General features: G+C 33.5%; 3 protein-coding genes across 3 annotated transcripts; 1 reads left to right on the top strand and 2 right to left on the bottom strand.

Annotated features, from left to right (window-relative positions):
• Positions 1–3,717: 3,717 nt before the first annotated feature.
• LOC105169007 (putative pentatricopeptide repeat-containing protein At5g52630) lies at positions 3,718–10,631 on the bottom strand. Its single transcript, XM_020695705.2, has 2 exons — positions 4,213–10,631; positions 3,718–4,088 (listed from the first exon to the last, which is right to left on the bottom strand). Exon 1 carries the CDS (start codon positions 10,490–10,492, stop codon positions 8,387–8,389), a length of 2,106 nt encoding a protein of 701 aa, XP_020551364.1. The 5' UTR covers positions 10,493–10,631; the 3' UTR covers positions 3,718–4,088; positions 4,213–8,386.
• A 4,442-nt stretch (positions 10,632–15,073) lies between these two features.
• Positions 15,074–16,788, top strand: LOC105169006 (Low temperature and salt responsive protein family). Its single transcript, XM_011089262.3, has 3 exons — positions 15,074–15,261; positions 15,431–15,554; positions 16,495–16,788. Exons 1-2 carry the CDS (start codon positions 15,175–15,177, stop codon positions 15,515–15,517), a joined length of 174 nt encoding a protein of 57 aa, XP_011087564.1. The 5' UTR covers positions 15,074–15,174; the 3' UTR covers positions 15,518–15,554; positions 16,495–16,788.
• A 743-nt stretch (positions 16,789–17,531) lies between these two features.
• On the bottom strand, positions 17,532–21,037 carry APC11 (anaphase-promoting complex/cyclosome 11). Its single transcript, XM_088883814.1, has 6 exons — positions 20,784–21,037; positions 20,242–20,367; positions 19,434–19,463; positions 18,997–19,049; positions 18,395–18,533; positions 17,532–17,874 (listed from the first exon to the last, which is right to left on the bottom strand). The coding sequence occupies exons 2-6, from the start codon at positions 20,288–20,290 to the stop codon at positions 17,759–17,761; spliced, it is 387 nt and encodes a 128-aa protein (XP_088739940.1). The 5' UTR covers positions 20,291–20,367; positions 20,784–21,037; the 3' UTR covers positions 17,532–17,758.
• Positions 21,038–21,320: the final 283 nt, after the last annotated feature.

Raw genomic sequence — 21,320 nt, 5'->3', positions numbered from 1 at the left:
ACGATTTTTATCATTGTGTCTTAATCTAAAATGTCTACGTCTCAATCTTCTTCTAATAATATAATATAGTATACACGCAACAATTAATATACTTATATCATTTTCTTGATTAAAATTGCATATCAATCAATTTTATTAGAATTTAGAGAGAAAGTGTTTGTAGCACAAGGTCAAGCAACCTCATCTCAATCCGTTCCACACTCATTACTGATGATGATGATGATGATGATGATGCATGTTAGTGTAACATGTATTTATGAGGAGGATATATGGAGAGAAGTGGGTCCCCGAAATCCCATGATGTCTTGCTTTCCACGTGGACCCTCCTATCAAGGAGATAGTGATCTTGGTGCACTAGGTGTTGTCGTAGGGCGGGGGGACCTTGAAGTGGAAGGGGCAATCGAAGGGTGAGTGATGATGATGGGGTTTGGTTGCATTTCATCTGGGCCACACAAGAAGAGGGTGTAGGGAGGGGAATCGTGGGGTCACCCTCCACATGAGATAGGATAAAGTGAGTCAAGGCTGTCCAGGTGAAGAGTGTTGAAGTTCACGTGCGTCGATGCATATCACGTGATTCCTTGTTTCTGTGTAATGTACTTTCACTCGTGGTTGGATGTGACACTGTATTCTTCCATCCTGCGGCTAACATCTTCTCTACTACTTTTACTTGGGGGGTTGATTTGTAATTTTGTTCATCACAATGTTCAAGAACTTCCACTCTTACAATACTCCCACTCATTTCCGCAATAACTCGTCTCCATTTGTTTTTGTTTTTTTAAATAACTAATTGATTCAATCGATATATATAATTAATAATAACAACAATTACATCAATATAATTAACAATAGTAATAAATTACAATAACTCACATAAAACAAAATAAACATTCACATAGAGTGAAACATATATCCAACTGTCATGTAAAACTCGAATCCATAACCTTAAATTTGTTCGTGAGATCTTAACTCATATCCATATTTTATGATCTGTTATTGCATGTTTCAAATTCTTTATCTGTACAAATCCTTTAAAATTAAGACAGGATCGCAAATTTATAAATCAATTAAAAGGTTTCGTCAATCACTTGTCCAACATACTAGAAAAAAGAAAAGAAATTCTTACATATCTTGTTAATTAATACTCTATTTTATCACGATTAAATAAAATTGATTCAAAATTTGACCATATTTAATTAACCTTTTCTATATATATGTCTTTAGATGTGGAACCAACCAAGAATATCATGTGAGAATTTATTGTATTCATACAATTAAATAATCGGATTTGTATTGGACTCCGATCCATAGTTGATGAAAAATGTAATTCTATTAATATCTTATTTATTGGCAACCTATCTTATATATGCTTAAAATTATGACCGGATGCTGCTTTTGTAAATATTACGTCGAATGTTTAATATTTTTTGGTGGTTAAATTATTATGTATACCAATTTTAAAGTTAAAAAGCATATAACAATAATACACGAAAAATAATGCGTAACATGAATTTAATCTTGATTTGATTAAGTGGCCGTTTGGCATCGGGATTGATGGAATCGAACTTGCGTATTCAGTACAAACATAATATTTTATACCACTAAATTATTTTTTAGAATTGATTTTGAATTGGATTAAAATCAGATCTCGTTTTTATTCTCGCTCGCAATTTTTTTCATCTAAATATCTATGACACCCATTAAATTCTACCCAAATTCACTTGATATAAAATTAATTTAGGAATTTGCAGTTGTATAATTAATTATTTAAATTATGAATTCAAACACGTGATCACTATTTTTAAAATCAATTCTTTTATAATGAATTATGTAATCACAGGGCCAAATTAGGTCTAAACATAAGATCATAGTAAAATATATTCCCCAGTCAACTTTTGGTCTGCACTCTTAGCAATTCCGAGGAGTTTTTTTTGTTTTTTTCAAAAAAAAGAGTATTTGGGAGAGTTTGTAAATTTTGAAAGCTTATAAAATAGGTTAATTACGTTTAGACATCTTCTAAAAGTATGAAAAATAATTATAATTACATTTACGTTCCTCCAAAAATTCTCTATTTACACCTAATCTTCTTTCACTAGGATTTGAATGAAAAATGTTGAAGTTAACAAAAAAAAAATACATAAATTTTAAATTTTTTTTTCGTATTTAACATTAAAACTTTTTTACGTAACAATTAAACAGGGTATTGTAATTGAAACTTTAAAACTTTAAAGTGTAATTTCGTATTTTTAGAGAGGATCTAAGTATAATTAATTTTATAAAATATTGTAAAGTAACTTTTAAAAAAAAAAGAAATACAAATTTAAAAAATAAAAATTCTAGGTCAAATTTATAAGTATATTTGGAATAATTGTGAAGTGGATAACAGTAGCACATACAGTTATTACTGCAGCAAAATATATAAAACAAGTATCAAGAGTAAAGTGGTAGGGACAAAGTAATATTGGGTGGGTGTATTTAAGAAAAAGGGAAAGTTTCGGGGTTGAAGTGTGATTGTGGAAAAGTTGTTGCAATTACTGGGCAGAGATGCCTCCTCTTTTCTGGGATAAGAATGAGTCGTGTTCAGATTCAATCATGAATTTGAGACCAATTATTTATTTAGGATTGTTCTGGGTCCCAAAATTCCATGTTTTATAATGTTAAACATGTTACAAAATTATTTTTTTGAATAAATATTATGGCTTTTTCATTGATTCCTTATTTGAGTAGTAAAATTAAGGTCTCATAATGAAAAAATTGTAAATTCTAATCTCATGAATATATGTATTTAATCTATTTTTAATAATATTATTTTTTTTCTTATTTATTGTGAATCTTTGTCTCACGAATATAGGTATTTAGTTCACTTTTAATAGTAGTATGTATGTTTTCTTATTTACTTTAAATTTATTGATCGATTTAAAAATATTGATGTATTGTGTATTGAATATTGTAATAATAGTTTGTTGATTAATTTAGAACTGTTGATGTATTTTTTTAAAAAAAAGAAAGAAAATGTTATGGGCTTATCCATATTGAACAAATGTTAATTAACAGAATATAAATTGTTTAAAAATTTATATATCTTCAATAGTTTGAGCTTGCCCACTATTTTAAATTTTAGAAAAATGAAAATTTTAAACATGTTTGTTTATATATATATATATATATATATACTAATGTTATATAAGTATATATAATTGGTAATACTTGACACAAAAATAATATATTAAATGCTACATTCAATGTATTAATTAAATCAGCCATATTTCAGTGCACAAAGTATGAATTTAACTACTAGTTTTTAGGGGACTTTTCCCCAAAGCATGCTGACCAAACATGTATTATTTACTCTTTCTTCATTTTCAAACTTTTTTATCACTCCCTTTAGCTGTTATTAATTTGGCTAAACAAATCATATAAAAAAATCTTGCCCACAGCCCATTCCCCTTACAGCCTACACCAATTCAAATATTTCAATTGTCAACTACCACACACAAGTAGTTCAAATCCAGGTTTTGCAACATTAAAGATGACTAACTATATTTTTTCTTCCTCTTCTGCAACATACACAACAAAAATCAATTCTCTGCAACATGTATGGCACTGCCAAGAGCAGACCACCTGATCTACGTTGCGGATTTCGCAACGTTGTGGGTGAAATAATCATTGAGTAAGCTAAGCATAAGAACAACCTGAGAACATGGAGGTGACAAGCATAAGTGGAATAATACCATATTTAAACATGAAAACCGCCTCCAAAGTCATGCTGATGTCCAGACAAAACCATGGTTTTTATGATAGTCATACCTGTACAAGGTGGTAAATAATTGACCAGAAGATACCATTTCACCAGAGATAAATTACAAGGTCTGATGCACAGATATGGGGAAAAACAGAGGATAATGTTAGATTATTCAAAGTGAGCCCCCATGGCTTTGATGGTGGTAGGCTGGTGGGGTTGTCCTCACATAATTTAATCCTCTTCTCAGTCAGTTAATGGCACCCAAGCATGAATAACTGCTGCTTTCTTGATGCTAACAGTACCTGCACCACTCCATTGTCTTTGCCTCCTGCCACTCTGCACATGATCACTAGAAAAAAACCAACCTGGTCTGACATATCATATTCATCACCAAATCCCCTATAATTCATGGCTCAAATTTTAAGAAAATTGAACCACAAGCATCACCAGAATGCTTGTGACCTAACACGAACCTGCTTTTCCTTCTTATCTTTTCTCTTGTCGCTCGGTGCAGGACCAAATCCTTGATTTATAGTTTAGTATACCATGATATATCAATAGCTGTAAATCTGAATGCATGAACGTCAATAATTTTGCATGATTTTTGCCGACAATACATGATAATATCCCACTTGCTTGTGGTACTGTCCCTACCATGAAGCACCAAATGCGGAGGAGCCACAAAAATAAGTCTTTACCTGATCTTGCCTGATTCATCTACGTTATGGGCAGGATGACAAGGGAAGCTCCTGCAATGACAACTGTCAAGCTACCGAGTATCGTGCTAAGTAATGCTTGACATGATGAATTTCTCGTAGCCGAATTCATATTCTCAAAGCAAACTCAGAGAATAGAATAATGGCCAACCTTCATAACTCTGTCAATAGACAGCTGACGGGTAAGATATTAACTGCTGCATAAACGAAGACAGCCTTACATCAAAGGCTCACAGTAGACATGTGCTCACATATTAATTTCAAGTAAAGAGTGCCTGCTCTGTATATTCAGTTATGTCGGTAACACTCTTTTGCATCTATGTTAACCAAATTGCTAACAAGTATTATTTGCATAACGCTGTTCCTTGAGGCCACAATTCAGAGAACAAACCCCAGTCCACTGTACACAAAAGGGCTTCATTTACCTAATTTATGCAGACCAATATGGAGAGGTAATCCTGTAAAAGGAACTTCATTCACTGAAAGCATAATAAGAAATTTGTACTTGCACCTCTTGACTTGCCAATTGGATGCATAGACAACAGATAATTGAAGTTGACAAGAATAACAAGAAGAGAAGGATGATGTACTCATAGCATGTTGCACCAATAGTCATGTCTAGTAATAGATATAAAAAACAAGGAGGGAATAAAGTGCAGCTGATCTTGGCCGAGTTAGGTAAAACAAAGTTTTGGAACTGTGAAAACATCTGCTTATGCATGTAAGCGATCGCATGTTGTGAGAGATGAGAACATTAACCGATAATAAACTAATTAAATTATAGGATATCTTGGTTAGTCTTATAGATGGTGTTATTCGTTAGTTAGAAAACTGCCGTTTTGTTCACATAAGCTGGAACCAATGGGAAACTAGAAGATTGAACAGATTTATCCAAAGATAATCGTGGAAACAATCCATGCAGAGCGATTACAAAGGAGGTATTCCAGAAACCAATCATAATCCATTACAGAACACAAAACCACATTATTATCATCAGAAAAGGAACTTTCTGAATGGAGAAGGGAAATTCCTCTTGATTTACTGTATTAATGATATAGCAAAAACACCTTATTAATGATCTGATTGCAGGTGTCGGATCTTTACATCATGTAAGTGCATAACGCCAAGCGAGTGAAGGGAGGAATAGCTTCCCAAACAAAGCATAAATCTTAGGTTGCTTTGTTATCTAGAGTATGAAAACAAGCCTATTTTCTAGTTTTTATTAGAATAAACTCAAAGATCTTCAGATACCTGACAGTATTAGCTTAATTGATTAGATCCTATTATTAGAACTCATCAATACTGAGAGAATAAAGAAACTGTAAACAGTTAATGGAGTAGGTGTTGGCTGATAGTAACTTAAGTGAAGTTTCCAGAGAAATTACAAATGGAAAAATAGTTGCATCTTATGTCCATGTATCTAAAGGAAATGTTATATCCTTCTGTGCATCATAGAAACAATCAATTCCTGGATAAAGGGTAACAGCAGTAGAGAAGTGCAAAGAAAGAGATAATGGAACCTCAAAAAGCTTCATTGATATTTCCATTTCAAAATTAATTTAACAATGATAACATGATTTTCTCTAAAAATTTCTCTGATTTGCATCAAGTTTGCAAACATAGTAAATGTCTCTAATTGGTGCAAAAAGATAAAACAGAAAACTAGGCCAAGATCAGAGAGCTACAAAACAGAATTGCCAATGGATCCTTGTAAAAGCTTCAACCAGAGTTTCCATGTCAAAATTAATTTAACAATGATAATAGGAGTTACTCTAAAAATCTTATTTGCATCAAGTTTGCAAAAATAGTAAATTTCTTTATTGTTAATTTAACTATGATAAAGGAAGTTGCCCTAAAAATCTTATCTTATTTGCATTTGCAAAATATCTAAATGTCTGTATTTGGTGCAAAAGATAAAGTAAAAAACTAGAGTTGGAAGCTACAAACAGAAGAGCCAATTACTGCACATGAATTTGCACACCTTTCATCATTCTTATTCCACTGGCACTACAGTATCAAAAATCAAACTTTTATGCTCAGACTGCAAGTGTCAATAAAGTTACAGAAGTTTTCCAAACTAAAAATATTTGGAATTGCTGCCAACTTCATACCAAATAAGAAATATGGGCTGGTGAAAGTTAGCTCTTTACTTAACCAATGATCTCCATTCAAGTGAAAAGCCTTGACGTAGTTCAGAATTTCTTATTGACATAGTTAATGTTAGAAAGTGCAATCGAATGAAAGCATTAAAAATCTATTTTATTAACTTGCGATCACATGAAGTCAGAAACCAAATGTGGATTGAGATCTTCCTTACGTAACAATTAAACAGGGTATTTGTGTGCAAGAAAGTAAGTTCAGCTATAGAATCCTCAATGATAATTCTTGGCCTATAATATCATGTAACCGCTCCATATCCTAAACCACAATGCAAATGTTTCAAATAATAAGTAATTTTTTAAGTACACTCAGTCCTGATAGTGCCACAACAAAACTTCCCAGGAGAATGAATATATTTATCACGATTTCCCTTAGAATCTTAGTTCTAATTGTCTAGTTGCAACTATAAAAGCAAAAATAAGTCCCTTCATTTATTGATTAGATATTTCCAGGGAAGGGACATACAATGGTTTCTTTTGGCCCCACCAAGTCAATGCATGATCCATCCTTGAACATTCCTCAATTATAGGTCTGAAGCAAGCAGACTAGGTTCGTTCATGTCATATCAAATCCATGTCCAGCCTTGGAAGATGATGATAGAGTATTGATCCATTATGCCTACAAAACCAAGTTGTTCTTTTCAACTAGAGATGTTCCCTATATATTCAATTGAGGTACATTGTTGTCTATGAAGAAAGTAGAAAAGTTTTTTTTAGAAGTGTACGTGCAACTTAAGATGATGGGTAAACCTTCTTTTGGTGCACCAAAAGAAGGAAAAAGGAACCAGCTATCATATGTTTGCTTCACTCTCCAGGAAAGATCTTTTCGATTTAATAGTGGTATAGTATGGAAGTTAACAACAGGTGCAGTGAGATTGACCATCAAGCTTGACATTGTTACTGGCATTAAATCATGACCGTCGACATATGCAGGTTAAGAAAAAAAAGCGTAAGCTTATTTATTTATTTGTTTTAAAAACGATACGCAGCAAATGTACCATCCATATCTTGCTAGATATATGACTTTAGAGATCTGGAAAGAACAACATAAGAATAGAAAGTGGCCAGTGATTGGCAATGAAATTTCGCAAGTTTGGAGGTAAGGGTCATTAATAGTATCACCACCAAGAACCAACTATATGGCAGAAAGCAAATGAACAAAAAGTACATAAATGAAAGCACGACAAATGGATGCTCCAACCTGTTTGATTAAAAAGCTTCTGATTGTTCGAGAAGTTAATATCCCGTGTTCTTCAATCTTCACTCAAATGCTTCAGGAAACCTCTAGAATGCTGGCCTTATTGTTTCAGACTACTCATAGTCGCAGTTCAAGATGACTTGTATCATCAGAAGACTTAAAAATAATCACCAGACAGATCTTGGGTGTCATCAACATATATATTTGGAAAGGTTCTACTATCAGCGAGCTTTAGTGGTGCCATACTATCTGCTTATAATTATACTTTAACTATCTTTACCTGCCCTACTTTCTGTAGATACTTTATGAGCGCATATTGAGGAAAGAAAAGAAAGAGACAGAAATTGGGGGAAAGAAAGGTGAAGAGCAAGCATTTGGTCGATTTTTTTTGTATGACAAGAACAATTAGAAGTATGGAAAGAGGAAATTGGGTATAACCAATCACAGTCATCTAGCAAGATTCTTGATCGAAGCTAAAAGATTATCATAGAAGGTTGAGTTGATAATTACCATGAAATGATGAAACAATAACATTGGGATTTGATTTGCAAAGGGTAATCATGAACCATGTCTTTCACCAATAGTCGCCACATGAACACAGACCATCCGCGAACCGGTGGAAACGATTAATGTCTCTAAGGATAATCTCTCTCTTAAAAATTGCTGATGCAAACTTCATAACATTGTGACAATCACCACAAGTTCGAAGATTCTTCTTTATTCGGATGGGCGCCCCAACTGGAAGGGTCAGTAGTCCATATGCAAGGGCTAATTTCTCACTGTGATACCATAGTTTCCGCTCCTCGTACTCATCCATATCATTGATTGAATGTTGGATTTCAGGAACATATCCTTTCTGCTTCACCAGTTCTTCCAACTCTGCCAGCATCTCATATATCTCATTTGTCCTTGAATGGGATTTATCATGAGCTTTAAAAACATGAGTCATGTTTTTCACATCAAGCCAGCTACAGCCCGGTTCTTTTCTAACTCTGTTGAACCCCATCAATCTCCTCACCTCATTTGCTTCTTCTAATCTTCCTCTACGAGCATACATGTTGTACAGCAACACGTAGTTTCCTGGATTATCTGGTTCTATTTCAAAAAGCCTCTCTGCAACTTCCCTACCCATATTAAGATCACCGTACTTTCTGCAAGCTCCAAGTAATGCTCCCCAAACAGATACATCAGGTTCAATCGGCATACTTTCCACAAATTTCTTAGCATCATACAAACGACCAGCACGACCAAGCAAGTCAACCATGCAAGCATAGTGTTCAAGCCCTGGATTCATGTTATATCTTTGACTCATCAAATTAAAGTAAGAAAACCCATCATCAACACGCCCAGTATGCGCACAAGCTGATAAAACAGAAACAAGAGTTATATAATCAGGCTCGATACCCGCTTGCATCATATGATCAAATAATTCTATAACCTGGTTTGCACAACCATGTTGTTGGAATGCAGAAAGCATGGCCGTCCATGATATCACATTGTGTTCTTCGCTCTCAGAAAAGGCCCGCCTAGCATCAACCAAACTCCCACATTTTGCATACATTGTAATCAATGAGCTAGCGACACATGTATTCCCCCCTAACCCGGTTTTTATTATTTGATTATGGATCAAAGCACCCTGATCAAATGCAGCAATACATGCAGCAGCATGAAGCACGGTTGAAAATGATGCCTCATCAGGCAATATACCTTCACGTCTCATAACCCAAAAGTAATTGCACGCATCCTCAGAATTACCATTTTGAACAAAACCCATGACCATAACGTTCCATGTAACCACATCTCTATCTTCTGTATTCCTAAACAATTTTTCAGCATCATCAAAGACGCCACACTTACAATACATATCCATTAAAGAATTCTTTACATACGCCAAATATTCCAACCCAAGCTTCAAGACTACTACATGAACTTGCCTCCCGATGGCCACCCCACACACATGAGCACAAGCACTCAAAACACTCGAAAAACTCACTTCATCAGGTCTTATTGCATCCTCCCCAATCAGGCGAGTGAAGAAACCAATGGCCTGATCGTAACACCCATTTCTCAGAAACCCCACGATCACAGAATTCCACGATACAAGGTTCCTCTCAGGCATTTCATCAAACACTCTCCTCGCACAATCCAATTCTCCAGACTTCGCATACATATCCACCAATGCACTGCCCACAAACACATCGGATTCAAATCCATGTTTACATATCAAACAATGCATCTGTTTCCCCACCCTCGAATCACCACAAGCCGGCAAAACAGCCGAAAATGTAAAATGATTGGGAGAGATATTCCTTCCCCTCAACTCATTAAAAAACGTAAGAGCTTTGAAAGGTAAATTACAATGTGAAAGCTGGGTGATAAGAGAAGTGTAAGTGAACACATTCTTGGTCTCATCCAAATGAGTTGTTGAATTGGAAGCTGAAAACAGCGCCAGCGATTGAGATGCGTGGCCGCACTTGGAATACAGGTTGAGAAGGCAGTTGAACAGGAAGGGGGAAGAAAGGCAACTTCGTGTAATGAGCTGAGCATGAATTTGGGCTGCATGCTTCAGATTTTTAGCTCCGTTAAGGAGTTCACTGAAGTGGGTCGGAGAAATATATGAGGAGCGGTGTACTATGTGGAGCTTCGGGGCGACAGATTTCAACGGAAATGGAGCTTTCATAAAGAAATGAAACAAGACTTTCAACTTCCTTCTTTGATCCTCTTCTGCTGCAGAGGTTGGAGGGAAAAAGGAAGAGATTTGCTGCTCTTCTTTGGAGAAGCAAGTAAAATCGTGCAACCGTCGTACGAGTTGGAACTGGATCCGGAATCCGGTCCGGATCCGCCCGACCCATTTACATAAGAAGTCAAAACATGATCAAATGTGCATTAATAAAATTTGGTTACAAAAAAATTAGTTGTGTATTTATTTAATTTTTTATTTTATACATTCATCTAAAATATTTCTAAAAGTCGTATTAAGAACAAGATAGATCAATATTAATATTTGAAATTTGATAGCAAAAATAAATTATTGATAGAATAAGATATCGAATGCACTATTTTAATTATATAAAAGTATGCGTAACAAATCGGTATTGAATCTAATTAATACTATTCTTTTAATATATGCAATAATTTAGTAAATCTAGTTTTTGAAATCGAAAAATTTTAAAAAATAAAGATCAAAATATTAAATTTGAGGAATAAAATAAAAATTACATCAAAAATTAATTTAATTTAATTTATAGAAAAAGTAGAATAGAAATTTAAGCCCAGGAAATGAAAAATCAAAATTCAAATTGGAGAACCAATATTGATTTGTACAAGAAGAAAGCAACCCACTGGACAGGCCCCGCAGCAAGCTAGAGGGCCGAGGGGCTTTTTCAGGATTTTCATCATAGGACCGGCCTTGGGATACCCCACTTTAGATCAGCCCTCTGCAGCTCTGGTTCACCCTTTATAGATATTTAAAAGATAACAAATGTGTAATTGCAAGTTGGGACAAAGTCCAACGATGGTGACACCAAATTTCAAAGGTCAAAATTGTCAATTTTACCTTTTATTGTATTTTTTAAATAAAATATAATAAAAAAAATTGTCTACTTAGGCTATCAAAAATATTTTAATTTTTTAAATAAAATATGATTAAATTCATAACACACAATGATATTTTACTCAATTTATAAAAATGAAAACCTAAAAGAAATGAATAAATTGAATTAGTTATTCAACGACCGTTAAAATCACGAGGGTGTTGACAATAAATTTCTTAAACAACAATAAGACATGGAGGGGTTATTGTTATGGGCTACTCCAACTAACTCACCAACTTTGTACCCAATCAAAATTATCTACTTACATCATTGGTCCATTGAATACGAGTACCACTTTAAATTACACAATTAAAAAAATTATTTTAATTAATTATAAAATAAAATATAATATATTTATTATATAATTAATATTTTTTAAAAATATACATCAATCACATAATAAATATATTCTATTATTATATTAATTAGTTGAAATTAAATTTGAGTTATGATTTTTAAAAATAGAATAAGGACAAAATAAGTTTGAAAGTAGAATACGACAAGGAAGGTGACAAAAGTCGGTCGGCCTCTCCCAAGCTTACACGTGGAGACACGCCCCCTAGGTCTTTAATTGTGGGTGTACTACATGCATGCATTGTGGTACCTGGTGGTATGGGGATTGGGATGGGGGCGGGGCCTCACTCAAATTATGGTACTCAACATGCATGCAATAAAAGCTAGCCCAAGCATGTAGGGGTGAATGTGGATGTTCCGTAGCCGTCGGGGACTGGTCTTCAACACGGACAATCTCATGATTTCTAAATGTTTCAAAAAAAAAAAAAAAACAAAAAAAGGGCTGTCGGTGCTTTGTCTGTCCTAGTTGACTTCAACACATTGGCTAGAGAAGGGCAGTGCAGCATTGCATTTTTAATTCATATATATATAAATAATATAAATTTTACACATCATACTTGAATATAAGGAGTTGAAAAGTTAATTTAATATATTATACTTAATGTTTTTTTGTGACTTAAGACTCAATTAATATTATATTACTTAATATACTGTATGTTCTAATTACGTATAAATTCCACAATTTTATTACAAAAGACATATCACTTGAAAAATGAGGTTTTCAAATTTATAAATTATTATTATTTTTTTTTTATCTATAATCAGTTGAAAACGTGCACTTCCATCTATTTTCATTCTCTCTTTCTTTATTATTGATCTCTTTTTCTATTTTTTGGTTACTGAAAATTCTTTTTTTTTTATTTGTTTATGAAATTATGCTCATCTATTAAGTGTTTTTCTAAATTAATTTTATTAAATGATAGAGATTCTCTAGTATGTATATTGTGGTTTGACTAATTTTATATCAAATAATTAATAAATAAGTATGATGTGCATAAAAATAAACTGGTTCAAAGAGGTTCAAATGATCCAGAAAGAAGAAAAAACGAGAGGCTCGTCACATTTTAGGAGGCCCAAAAAAACTTGACATGAGGCCTTGACGAGTGCCTCCAAAGAACATATTGGCAAAGGAAGGAGACCCAAGACATCTCCTACGTGACAACTCATCAACTTATGCGCTAAGGAGAACCCCCCTTGGCAGTTGGGATTTCTCACGTTGAGGGATCTCCCAAGACAAAGTATGTAACGAAGGACTCCATGCAGACGAGGAAAGTCTCCCAAAGCCCTGACTACCCTAGAGGTTATGAGTCCTTGTTGATGAAGGGTCCCCAGATTCAGAGATAAGCATTCAATAGGAACATTAACAGAAGAAATGATCAAATTACGGCTTATCCAAACGGCCCTTATCCATTTCTTTCGAGAATGAAGGAAACGTGTAGAGCACCATCGCGGAGGGACATCCCCCCTATAAATACAAGTTTACTCTTCCATACGAAAGAAATCTCCCAGGCACCCTTTAACGTCTCTCACAACTAACGCCTTTCTCACCCTCTGGATGTCCCCCACACTTTTCCTATTCTCTCACTCTGCAAACAATTTCTAAGCAATCCACAAACACATGATCAAGTGTTCTTACACTTTTCACCGATTTTATTCATCATATCTTGCTTTCAATAACATTCATTTACTTTTTGGCTTTATTCAATTTCAAATTCAATACTAATTTGAATGTTGGAGTGCTAACACTGCCTTTTTTGCTGGCCCTTTATTCAGAATTTACATTCGCTTCGACCCAAATCTTGAACGACTGTTCAGATCTATTGAATCCCTATATTTTTTGAACACATCAATATAATTAATGATTTATTATATTTTGATCTAAATTTAATTATATATTAAAATTGATCAAATTCATAACTTAAATATATTAATTAAGGTATATAAATAATTTCTATTTGATCACGCATTTGCATGTGCTTGGATTGCTAACATATTAAAAAAATTAATAATCATGGGGTGCGCAAACGACGGTAAGTGTAAACTTCCATCCATATTACTTGCAGAGAGCAACAAATGATCTGGCAGAGGAGGGAGAGAGGGAGGGATTGTGGCAGTGGCAGTGGCACTGGCACACGTGGGAGTTACTCAAGGAGTCGGTTACTCACCCGCGCCTTTTGACTTTTTTCCCAAGTATGGATGAACCCCATCATTTACATGGGAGAAAAGACCTATTGAAACACCCTTATCACTTCTCTTTCATTGTCGTCATTTCATTCACTTATCCCATTTCAATTAACTTCAACATAAAAATAGAGATAATTACAATCTCATATTTTAAAGTTTGCTCTAATTATATATAAAATTTTTATAATTTAGCAAATTATATTTATCATTTATGATTTTTGTTTTCATTTAATAAATAAATCTCTCGATTAGTTAAAATTAATTAAATTTATTGATATTAATAAAAAAAATTAATAAAAATTAATACCTACCTTTATTAACTTATAGCTAATTTATTGTAAGTCAAACAATTTTTTCGAGATCAAACTATCTTTATAAGGACGAAAATATACCTTCTCACATGCATTAATGCGTGAAGACGTATGAGGGTAAGTTGGTCATAAAAAGATTTATTGACATGCTATAAGTCAATTGTAAATAAATCAGGGGTAAATATAGTTTTTTTTTTAATGTAAGCAAATTCAGTGAATTTTAACTAACGAAGAAAGTTAGCAATATCAGGGATACTAGATACAATTTTTCAAATTGCGGGGAGTTTACGTATAATTATATCAAATTTTAGGAGGAGGGAGTGTAATTATCCCTTAAAGATATAATGAAAATAAAGTGGATCATATACATTTAATTATTTAACAAATTTTTGCTTCGGTGGATTGTAAGATTAGATAATTTCATAAAGAAACATATTTAAAAATTTGAAGAGAGAGAGATTTGAGGGAGTGAATAATAGGAGATTGAGAGAAATGTAGGAGTGAGTTTGTAGTGTGCTGTCGGGTATCGCAAAAAGCCACTTGAATCCAAAGTTTGAGCAGGAAACAAACTTACAACTTAAGTAATTTAAATAAAAAATATGAGGGAAGTAGCGTGAAGATGAAATCGGGTGTGTTGGGTCCAGGTCCAGCCCAATCCCGTAGGAGAGAAAAGAAAACGTGGAGACATATGAGGGGTGAGCTGTACACGAGGAAGGTATCCAATTCGAAAAACCCACCACCACCAATGAACACGCAATACGTGGCCTCCCACACTTATTACACAACTGATCTCCTCTCCTCCTATAAATGCACCATAACTGATAACACCCTCCTCCACCCACTAACTTCTCTAGAGCTATTCATCTTTATCCGTCTGATCCTCATCATAATCATCATCAAAAACATCCAAGGGATTGGGAATGGGAGACGGCACAGCGACTTGTATTGATATTCTCCTGGCAATTATTTTGCCTCCACTTGGTGTCTTCCTCAAGTTCGGCTGCAAGGTATGTGTAGTAGAATTGAGTTATTTTTAATTTGTAGGGAAATATTGAATTATTTTTAGGGTTCTATCAAACAAAAAGTTAAAAAGTTGAGGGAGTTGCGTTGTCCTTTTTATTACAAGAATTTTGTTGGGGGTTGAAATGAATTTGTAATAAGTTGAGTGTTACACAGGTTGAATTCTGGATATGTTTGCTGTTGACAATCTTTGGTTACATACCTGGAATTATCTATGCCATCTACGCCATCACCAAGGACTGATCCATCCTCTCTCTTCCTCCTTCCCCTATTTCTCTTGGTAATTATTATTATTAATTACTTTTTCTCTTCTCTTTGCTTTTTGTTAATTACTCTTCTATCCATACTTAATCACTTGATAAATTAGCTCCCACATTTCTTAAGATTAAATTTAATTATGCGAATATTCTTTTCCCAATCAAAATTATAAATATATCCTTTATGCTCTCGTGTGTATACTTGTATAATTTTACAACTATGTAAATGTATCTGTAATTTTATAAAATATCAAATATACTTGTGTAATTAGACTTAATTTTATAGGATGGTGATGAAATGAAATTTACCCATATCGTCAAAAGAGTATAATTACATTTACATCCTCTTGCCTGTAGCCTTTTTACACAAATCAATTTTATCTTTTAAAAAATTATAGAAACCATCCCTGACACTCTTTAGAACTAAAAGATAATTTTTATAATATTTCAAAAGTGGAGAACAATCTGTGTAAAAAGACAATAAGTATGGAGCGTAAATATAATCATTCCTATTTAAAATGAAACCATCATTCAAATTAAAGCACCAATCTGGACCTCTTTCTCCAAACATCGATTTTGAAATTTTAAATTCTATTGTATTTTTAATTCCATTTAATATATGCACACTGTGCAACATCAATTTCTGATACCCACTTTATAAACTTACTTAAAATAAATGATGTGACACCAATACAACTACTAATATTTATCATGATTACATAATTTCTTTCTTTTTCTAGTCTAAAATTCCATAAGTGCGAGTTTATGCTTATTGAATAATAATATATTGTTCTTAAATTTTGTCATCCAAAACTTTTAACTTACAATTCTTCTAAGAATTATGATTCATAAAAATACATAAGTTTTTTTTTTTTTGAAAAAAAAATAATAGAAGTTTCTTGGAGATATTTGAAATCAGTTATTTTGTTTACTAATTTCTTTTTATATATATGTATTTGACAGGTGAAATATGCAAATAATGAAGATTGAAGGGGGCATAAAGTATATTTGTGCTTTTTAGATGGAGAGTGGTGATTGATTTGGTTTGGTGTTAGGCTGCATGACCCTTTCTTCTTTCTATTTTGCTTTGACCTATTATTATTCTCATTTTATTTTATTTTATGTGTGATTATGTGATTAATTTATCTATCTTTTAATTAGCTGTCGCCCCATTTCGACTGTTAAGTTTTATTAGTGTACTGTAATTATGATGTCCTTTTTTTAACTTTCTGTTTAAATATTTGTCGTAAAGCAGGATATATGGTGTGATGTATTCATTGCTTTTTTTGGTTCAGATTTCATAGACGACTTTATTGCTAGTGTTTAATTTCAAGAATGAATTACTAAAATAATAAGGTATTTATTATGCCCGTAGAGCTAATTATTTAACGTGTGATATTCGACTATCACTAATAATTTTTTTTCTTTGATATATCGATTACAATTATATTATAAATTTTAATCATCAATATACGTTAATTATCAATATTAAATATATATAATTATTCAATAATTATTATTAAAGTATATCAATATTCACAAATTTATGTATTGGTGGGATTGGAACCCCGACACTTTAATTATGGGGGCTACATCTTGGCATACCGAACTTTTTGGAATTGCTCCATCTGTAAAGAAACACCTGAATTTGAATATTGAATGCGGATGCGTATCAATCTTTGATACTTATTTCAATATCAGACGAATATGGCCCACGTTCATAATTTAGAAATATAATCCACTATTATATATTCTTATGTTAATAAATATATACTGATTTAATGATTATAATAGTAGGTTAATAATCATGATCAGCAACCACAAAACATTAATAATGAGAAATAAATTTACGGTAGTAGATACGTATCAGTGCAACACATTTGGATTGTTATTTGAGAAGTGGAGTGGTTTGGCAGCAAAGTAATAGGGCGAACTGGTCATGTGATGTGTCATTTGCTGAATTATTGCACTACCTAAAAACTTGTCGGCACTCATCTATGTGGGTACAATTCTCGTCATCAAATTTGTGAATACTGAAAAAAAAGAATGAAATCATCCCGTTTCAGCGGCACCTTAAAGTGGATAGGAAATACAAGTGTGAGTGAGTGTAAAGCTTATGTAAACTGTGGATAGGAAGACCTTACACATGACTGCACAAGCAAGTATATGCCAGGAACACTAGCAATAAAGTCGACGGCCACGGCCATATGCCATGAGCAAGAACCAGTTATCCTTTGAACTGCCACTCCCTACGGCACATCGGACAATGTGCTTGAGGAGTTTGTGAATTTACCCATTTCAAGATGCAGTGGAGATGGAAAGCATGGTTGCAAGAACCCCAGACTGCAAAATGAAATTCAAATAAAAAGATGATGAATTATGATGAAATATTAGCGGCTATTGCAAGAGAACTCTTCGTACAAAAAGTGAGCGCTAACGTCCCAAGCAAATATTGCATTAGACCAAAGGGTTTGACACCATATTCATCTTAACTCGGTGAGTTTATCTGTGCTAGAACTTCATATATTAATGAACTGAGCCACAAGTTACTTCAAACCTAGAGTGTTCTACACCAAATGCGTGCGAAAAATTTGCCATTACTAAGCATTTATAGGGGAATTTCCTAATGATTATGAGCGAATGAAGATAAAAAACTACCAATTCCAAGCTTTTTACAAATAGGAGTTTTGGGCAAATTACATGCTTCTGGGACATGGTTTAACATTCTAAGACTCGTGGGGAAATAAGATCATACAGTAAGTACCATGCACATGAGTGAACTTCTAATGTCAAATGAATCCTCTCTCAGCACAGTTCCAGAAAAAGAAAAGAACATAAAATGCACAAAAGATCCTGTGCTTACTCAGAGGGCAATCATCTCCAGGGAGCTTACAATCAGGGCAACAACCATCAAAAGCCATCCTACAAATACCACAAGTTTCATCTTGGGCATCCCATGTCCAAGAAGCAACAGCATGCCACCTGAAAGTTACAAAAGAAAACTTTTCAGCTTCAAAACTAAATTTGAAAATTTGAAAACTGGCAATGTAAAGAGGTTATTTGGTGTGTAGTGCGTACTCTATCCATCAAGCGCCGTGGAAAGTACAGATGATTGGGTCAAGGAAAACCTGTTTCTTAGACAAGATCTAAACAAGCTTGTTTTCATGTAGCTGCTGCCTGCTACAATAAGTAAAACAGATATGTGCTCACTTAAAGACAATATAGAAAAACTGAAATGCTAAAAAATGACAAATGATTTAATTGAAACGACTTTCTATATTCCAGGTAGCAAGCTATCATTCTAGAATGTTAAAATAGAATTTTCAAATTGAGAAATCCCTTGGTCCTAGTAAATAAAAATTATAACATAAGGCAGTGCTCTATTTAAGTCAAAACAAAGAAACAACCAGAAATTTGTCACTGACCAGTAGCCATTTCCCTGGAAAATGCTTGACCTATAAATACTTTTCTTATGATGGGTGTCAACCTATAAATACTAATATAAAGAGATTTGATGTCTTTTTCCTTCATTCTTGGCCAACATATCAAGGGCACCAACTTAATTACTTATGATGTCATTCAAAAAAAAAAAAAAAGTTACAAATGAATCCATTTGAATAAATGAGAAAAATATGCAACAACATAACCCGTTTACTCAATTACTTATATCAAAGTCCACGAGTTTCACCATTTAGGAAAATTGGTAGATGTTAAAAGTCATATATCAAAAGTAATGAAAAGATAATTAAGGCAGTCAAATCATATCACTAATGATTAGATAGTCCTATACATGATTTGACATATGCAGAAACACAAACTTATAATTTGTTTAACTGAATATACTAAAGTGGTGGATAAAATGCAGGGAAAATTGCATGTATAAATTTATGAATCAAGGATACGTAGAATCTTGACTTTCATTTTCTTGTGCCCTGCAAGATGACGTCACATGTGTATATAAGTAGTCCAGTAAATCCATCAATAACTACAATGAACCAAAAGAGTTCCCTCTCTAACTACATTTTGATTGCCCTAAAGTCTAAAGCGCACAAAGGTGCTGAAAAGCTATAGCATATGGTGTATGGCGCCCTTTTACAAAACACGGCGCATATTTGCAGACATTAGTGTTTTCAGCACAATCAACATGTTTAAGATTAGGTTTTTAATTGGTTAACCAAAAAGTTTTTTTTAAGAAAAAACAGCAATTATAACCAGAATTATGGCAAGAAAAGCGAACAATTTATTCAAAAACTACAGCAAGGAAAATAAAACAAATTATTCATCTAGCAAACTATTTGCGTATTTTAGCAAGAAATTTGAATTATGACAAATAATTAAATATCATGATTAAGTAACCAACAATTTACCAAGTTTCAGGGAGAAAAACCAAAAAATCTCAACACCCAAAAACAAGAAACAGAAATCAAGAGAAATTATGAAGGAAAATAAGAAACCATCGGTCCATTTTGCAAAAAGAGCAGAAAATCTCCAATTCTCATGAACCAATTTTTCTCAGACATTTCATCAAACATCTCCATACTCAGTCCAGTATGTCTTCCACCTAATACTTGATTTCATCAAAAGCTTTGAAACCCATTATAATATTCGTGCCTCCAAGACCGCTAGTGACAAAAGAACAGATAAGCGTCACTTTTGTAATACTTTTTAGTGGGTAATTGAGAGGGTCGGGTGGAGACGGAGGAGGAATACCTGAAGCAGTAGAGTTGGATACTTGCGTAGACTTAGCAGAGTCGGCCATTCACAGAGGTGCGGGGTTGAGCTCTTCTTGACGAGTGAGAGTTGGCGACTGTGACAAATTGCAAAATGCGGTAACAGCTGAAACAGTCGAACAAAGTTATTAATGATTGATGATGAATAAAGGTGCAGTTGAGACGGACGACTGACAGATCTCTTCTGTACCAGGAACTATATTGACGTTATTCCAATGAATACATGAACATTATAATCAGGAAAAAAGCAACAAAAAAAAAAAAAAAAGACAAATCCCCAGCAACTAAGCATTTTCTTTTACACCACAGTACTTGGAGCAATTTCAGCCCTTTACCCCTGGAATTCAAAATTCACAATGCTGGTGCTTATGCATATCAACATTCTATTTACCAACAAAAGACTCTAACCTACTCCAATTACAAAGCCAACCACTCATTCTCATTCATAGAGCTGCACTGATTCGCGTACATAATATGCCGCACCAAATACACGAAATAAACGTAAAATAGCGAGAGACACACCTCAGAATTGATAGAAAAAGGTGATGAACTCAGATTGGCAATGACCTCAGAATACCCAAAATTCACACACACAGACTCTGTTTTTCCTCTAATTTCCACAATTGAAAATCAGGTCTCCTGACGAGCTCGACGGAGGGATTCAATTTCTTTACTTCCTACACCTGCAAATTTGAGTGTTAAGTGGAAAAAGAATCAATGAAGGGGGGAAGAACAATAGGAAAAAGGGGAAACTCAAATCTTTGGGCGACAGAAAGACTCACCAGTCGCCTGGTGAATGACTAGAATTGAAATATTTGAACTATTATTATTTATACATAGAAATAAAAGTTGTAATGTCATAATAATCTTTTTTTAATTTAATTAATCAATTTAAGAAACCTTAATCCATGGTACAGAATATTCAGTGTGCAAACAAAGTTAACATTCTCGTTAATTAATCACAATAATTTAATTCATATTTTCCAATAATATAAGAATAACATCAAATAATTGTGAAGCTATAAAATTTTAATAGTCTTAAATCATTAAAATGATTTG

Source organism: Sesamum indicum, linkage group LG8, assembly GCF_026168435.1.
Source record: "Sesamum indicum cultivar Baizhima isolate 11 linkage group LG8, ASM2616843v1, whole genome shotgun sequence".
Lineage (NCBI taxonomy): Eukaryota > Viridiplantae > Streptophyta > Magnoliopsida > Lamiales > Pedaliaceae > Sesamum > Sesamum indicum.
The sequence above is the reverse complement of the archived record's forward strand: the minus strand, read 5'-3'. Positions and strand labels throughout refer to the sequence as shown.